The following is a 5,284-nucleotide window of genomic DNA, read 5'->3' on the forward strand; positions in this document are numbered from 1 at the left end:
TCCTATCGCGAACGAACCGAGCTCAGATACCAGTTGTTAGGAACAATACACAATAAACTCTCCTCTCGCACTCTCAATAGGGGGTTAGAAGCAATAAGGAAGAAGACAACGATTTACGTGGTTCGGAGCAATAATCTCCTACATCGACGGCCGCACAGATCTCTTGTATTCTCTCTCTCAGAGGAACACATAGACAGACACACACCAGCGGCAGCCATCCTCTAAACATAAAGATTAGGGCAAACCTGCATTTGTACAAAATGACATATATGCCCTTACATATAAAAACACACCAGTTGGATCCGCGGTATTGCATATGAGTGTCCAGTATGGATCAAGTTCCTTACACCAACGGATCTTTGTGTGTTTCGCTGTATCCTTTCTTCGTTCTGCGTCGGTTTCGGTCGGAAATGACGGAGCTCGTTATTCTTGCATTTCGACACGAGCGATCTGATGATATCGAAGTGATTTGTTTGTTTTTGATGCGTCATATTGTGTGCTTCCAGGGTGAGATGGAGTTTATTTACGCTAGAATGGGCGAGCTGGTCGGGATCTTGTCCTTGGATCTACGTTCAGATATGCGACTCGAAGTTTGCACAAGGAATTTGTTTCATAGGGCTTATTGGCTAGTTTTTCGCGGGCTTTGTCCTTTCCTTGTTTAATGTAGTTCGATGTAGCGGAAAGAATTGTAGTATCGGTTTTGTTATTTTTCCTTACATGCTGCCTATATGATAACTTTTTCCGGTTCTTATTTAGGTTTGTTTGAGTTCTTGTCATGCAAAGGTTTTACATCGTCGTCATTTCATTTTTGGATGTGAAGATAGTGCACCTACAGTTCTTGTTATTACTGTCACGCTGTGGTCTAGTTGTTATACAGGACCTTATCTTCTGTCCTCACCCGTGCTGTTTCTCTTTTCTTTAACGCTGCAAAAAAGTTGCATGCTTCTGCTTCTAGCATTGTCAAGTTTTGAAGCCTTCTGCCTTTCATTTGTGCTTGAGAACTTTTGAGTGGATTTGAGCAGCGTGAATTAAAAGAAAAACATGTGCGCTGGAAGCATTGGATTTCTTGCGCAACAATTTCTCTTAAGTGTAATGATGCTTCGTTTTTTTTCTCTTTTGTTTTTCTTTTATCCTAATTCCTAACTTAACTTTAACGTCGTCTGGCCTCGTCCGATTAAAATCACCTTGAAAAATGGGGTTTTTTTTTCTTTTTACCTCGTCCGATCCAAATACCATCAATTCTTTGCTCTTCATCGATAAGCTTGGCCCTATTGTTTTTTGATAGACTTAGCCTTCTATATGATCTATCCATTTTGTTAAATCCATAAGCTATGTTGTGGACCACCGATGGAGCAAATGCACATCCCCCTACATTTTCCTACTTATATCTAGATGTATTTAATATCTTTGGTCCAAATATCTCATTTTTATCTTCATCAAATTGTTTTTTTGTTGGATTTGAATCATGTGATGTTTTTGCTAGTCACCAATATTTTGCAGCACTATTGAAACCTTTTTGTTGGACATTCTTAGTCATCTCCTTGCTATCTTCTTAACAGCACATTCATGGGGTCATCTGAGCATCATCATCTGCAGTAAATGACCTACTGGAGAAAAAACCAAGCATGCTTGTGTTTTTGGAGCAGGGAACGGGGCAGGATTTGGGTTGGGATGGGTAAGACAGTAAGTTGAAGAACAAATTTACAAAGGAACTTGCGGAAAACATCTCTGTGATTTAGGGAACCGACAAGGCCTTGCAGCGGCTTCCCTGCTTTTATACGATGCGTATGTGCCTTTGGTATATGACTGTATGTTTATCAGTCATACTATTTTGTGCTCTTTTCTGATACTAATGTTGTTTTTAGAGAAGTATGTTTGTGGCAATCATGAAAAATCCTGCATGTCTGTTTTTTAAACATTTTTTTCGTGTAATTATTTCTTCTGACCTTCCAATCGTATGTGTGTTCTTTTTTTATTAACTTTAAGGCTGATAGAAAACTTGCGACAAACTAATACTCCCAATTTTTCTCGCGAAAATGAGTTTGCAGCAGTTTTTGGGTATTACATATTGTTCACGTCTTTTGAAACCATAACTACATTTCATTTTTATTCAACTTCTTTAATACAATATCTTCCAGAAACCATATTGTACCTATATTTGGTTTATGAACCTTAATGTACTTCTATTGTATTTTGCTTTCTTCTGCAAATGAATCCATAATCTGCTTCATATTTTTATCAGAAACTTTGTCAGTCCAAATTTACAAGGCCATTTACTGTTGCATCTAGGGGTTTGTCCTCTAAATGTTTTTGTTTGTCTATTTGCTTGAAAATTGCAAACTGATGCATGTCTTTTTCCAGTTTGATTAGTGGGTTTTTCCATAAGTTTTGCGTTAGCCACATTCTCCCATAGAAAGGGTATAATTTATCCAAAAATGACGATTTTTTTTTCATGCCTACACAGCAGACTTGAACAGGAGAAAGCATGTCAGATGTGAAGGATTTTGATACCAATAAACAAGAATCTACAAACATTGATGTAGATAAGAAAGAGAATGATTGTGCAAGCACCGAAATAAATGAGGTATATTGGTTATAACGTTATAGCATTGAGGCAAAATGTCACTCTTAATTCATGATATCAGTTTTGTTTTACCCCAATGAAATTACTTTGCATATAAGGTAGACTAAGAATCCTTTTTGTAGGAAGAGATAATCAAGAAGAAATATGGAGGAATTTTACCCAAGAAACCTCCATTGATATCCAAGGTACTTTATGGTCGATTATTTGGAGATACTATCTTGTTATGAATTTTTTTTGTCCTTGTTCTCACTATTTGTTTTCTGTTGGTTAGTTTTTCATCTACTGCAACAAGTTTGATTGATTCATTCTCTGAAAGCCAGGACCATGAACATGCATTTTTTGATTCAGCTGATCGGGCATTAGGAAAGGTATCATCTCTGTTAATATTATATGTCGTAAACATCTTAATGATAATTATTTTTGTCTAATGTTCTCAAATGACAGCAAGGGGCACAAGAAGATCACAAAAAGGGACCACTCGAAGCTCTTCGGCCAAAATTGCAGGTGTGCATGTAAAACTTTTATTCAGTAGTACATTTTTTTAGTCTTGCCATTTGGTAATAAACTAGTTTCTGTTTTCTAGAGAACAGTGCTTACTGCAAGCAATAAATGTTTCAACTTTCAACCAAGTTTGCTAAATTAAGCTCTGATTTAATAGAATGGCAAGGATTATGACACAAGGATAGGATACTTATCAAACAGCACAGATCCATTTGCATACTATCTTTTTAGTAAATGATGGGTGCTATGGATGCCAAGTGAGAATCTGGGCAAAAAGTGATTTCACTTAGAGTTCATGCAGAACCAGGAGTCCAAGAGATTAGCACACTTTTACACCAAATGTTCTTGAGTTATGTATGTTCTTTGACAGTAAGCATGCAGCTCATCTACTTGCAACACTTTCAGAAGTTTAGGTTTTGTAGCAGCATATGATCAGAACATATGCTACACAATTTATGAGGATCCCATTTCTACAAATGAGAGTTTGATTAGCACTTACTTTTCACTATGTATGGTGCAACAGAATCTGTGCTACTAAACTTTATAATCTGTCTGCTTCTGTTAATGAGAATGTGATTAGCATTTTACTGTTTTACTTCTCAATGTGTGTGCCGAGGGGACGTTTATATTATTTTTGGGAACTAAAAATTAGGCATGCAGATAATTGCACCAATTCAAACCCTTATCATTACACTATGTGGATTACATCCCACAAAAACGATAATGCATACTTAAAATCTCCAAGGTTGCGCCTGACTACCATATACTTGTGCTTTCCTAGTGATCTGACTTCAGGTCTTGGGGAACTTAAATGCCATGATCAATGGGGGAAGGTCCATTAGTGACTCCTACACCTCTTATTGTGTAATGGTGATTTGAAATCCTTGCATTGGAAGATCTCAGAACCTTCATTTGGTGGAACCATGCATTTGCTTGCCATCTTGGTGCACACCAGTGCCTGTGCCTACGTGCAACACTAGGTCGAGATTTGAGATCTCCTTCTTCCAAATACACCATAAGTAAGAACATAGGAATAGTGATTTGACAAAATCCAGTCAGAGCCAGAGATGAATCGCATTATAGATACAGAAAAGCTGAGTGCGAATTATTTCTGTATGCGACACATAAAACAGAGTGAACTTAATTCAGATCCATCTATAGTACATGGCAGAAATTATGAGTTGGTCCACTTGCAATTCACAACTCTACGTACATGAATATGAGTTGGGGTTGTAAGCTTAGTTTGCTGTTATTTGTTTTTCTGCTTCTTGTACTTGACCTGGCATTTTCTCTTGTTTGAACCTGCGCCTTTTGCAGCCCACACCTCAGGAAGTACGGTCCAGGCGATCTGCGTATGCTCCTACAGATGGAGAAGGTGATTATTGATCAAGCCTCTATACTTTACAGTTGTGTTCCACAGTCCATTTTATAGTTGTTAAAGTTTAAATCCGTCTTGCTTTCAGGGAAATTCTTCAGATAATCCAAACGGGAACTACTTGCTGGCAGATTATTTCACTTGTAACAGAGCATGCAGAGTCCTTTCCTACCTATTTTATGTGCTTGAATGGGTGATCCTAGACCTTATGACGATATGTAAAATGTAACTTTTTAATGAAGGCCTTGCATGTAACGGTTTCAGTAGGGTTGTACAATAGAAGTGTCCGGTAGCAAGGCTTTCTCGACTACTTAGTGGGAAAACTAAAATCCTTTTTTTACTAAGTGACGCACTTAGGCTTCTTAGGGCTCCGAAAATATCACTTTACTGCACTATTAAAATAAGGTGCAAAGCTATCCCCTGGGTCGATGACATGTTCCACGCATACGGAGCATTGTTCGGGATCGGAGATATGGCACACTACCTTTGAAGGCCTATGTTGAGAATCATGTTGCATAAGGTACCTCACACTTTTTTATACTTCTTTTTTATTTTGTATTTCGGTAACTTGTTAAGTTGTTATTACATATAATATACAAAAACATTCCACCGTTCCGCACTAACCATGCCATATAATTGAGAACTCTTCTATGACACGCAATAGGATGTTGACAATAGCTTAACATTCCAAAGAATCACTTCAGATTCAACAGAATAGAAAATAATAAATGTTAAATGTAATAAAAAGTCCTTCGTAGAGTAATTTATTTCAATAAACAGTACGGTCGTGGAATTTAACGAGCACCCGTCAGTTCTTGTTGGGT

The 5,284-nt window shown here is 37.5% G+C and overlaps 1 protein-coding gene across 1 annotated transcript; it reads left to right on the top strand.

Moving 5' to 3' along the window:
• Positions 1-1,620: 1,620 nt before the first annotated feature.
• On the top strand, positions 1,621-4,565 carry LOC116255171 (uncharacterized). The gene is made up of 7 exons (XM_050078088.1): positions 1,621-1,785; positions 2,465-2,584; positions 2,707-2,769; positions 2,905-2,952; positions 3,029-3,088; positions 4,403-4,460; positions 4,549-4,565. The coding sequence occupies exons 2-7, from the start codon at positions 2,486-2,488 to the stop codon at positions 4,563-4,565; spliced, it is 345 nt and encodes a 114-aa protein (XP_049934045.1). The 5' UTR covers positions 1,621-1,785; positions 2,465-2,485.
• The last annotated feature ends 719 nt before the right edge of the window (positions 4,566-5,284 follow it).

Source organism: Nymphaea colorata, chromosome 5, assembly GCF_008831285.2.
Source record: "Nymphaea colorata isolate Beijing-Zhang1983 chromosome 5, ASM883128v2, whole genome shotgun sequence".
In the NCBI taxonomy this organism is placed as follows: Eukaryota; Viridiplantae; Streptophyta; class Magnoliopsida; order Nymphaeales; family Nymphaeaceae; genus Nymphaea; species Nymphaea colorata.

Bases quoted from the DNA above. Each gene is read 5' to 3' on its own strand.
- LOC116255171 (XM_050078088.1), top strand. From the start codon at position 2,486: ATGTCAGATGTGAAGGATTTTGATACCAATAAACAAGAATCTACAAAC. The intron at 2,585-2,706 runs GTATATTGGTTA...TCCTTTTTGTAG, and splicing joins CAAGCACCGAAATAAATGAG to GAAGAGATAATCAAGAAGAA. The intron at 3,089-4,402 runs GTGTGCATGTAA...CGCCTTTTGCAG, and splicing joins CTCTTCGGCCAAAATTGCAG to CCCACACCTCAGGAAGTACG.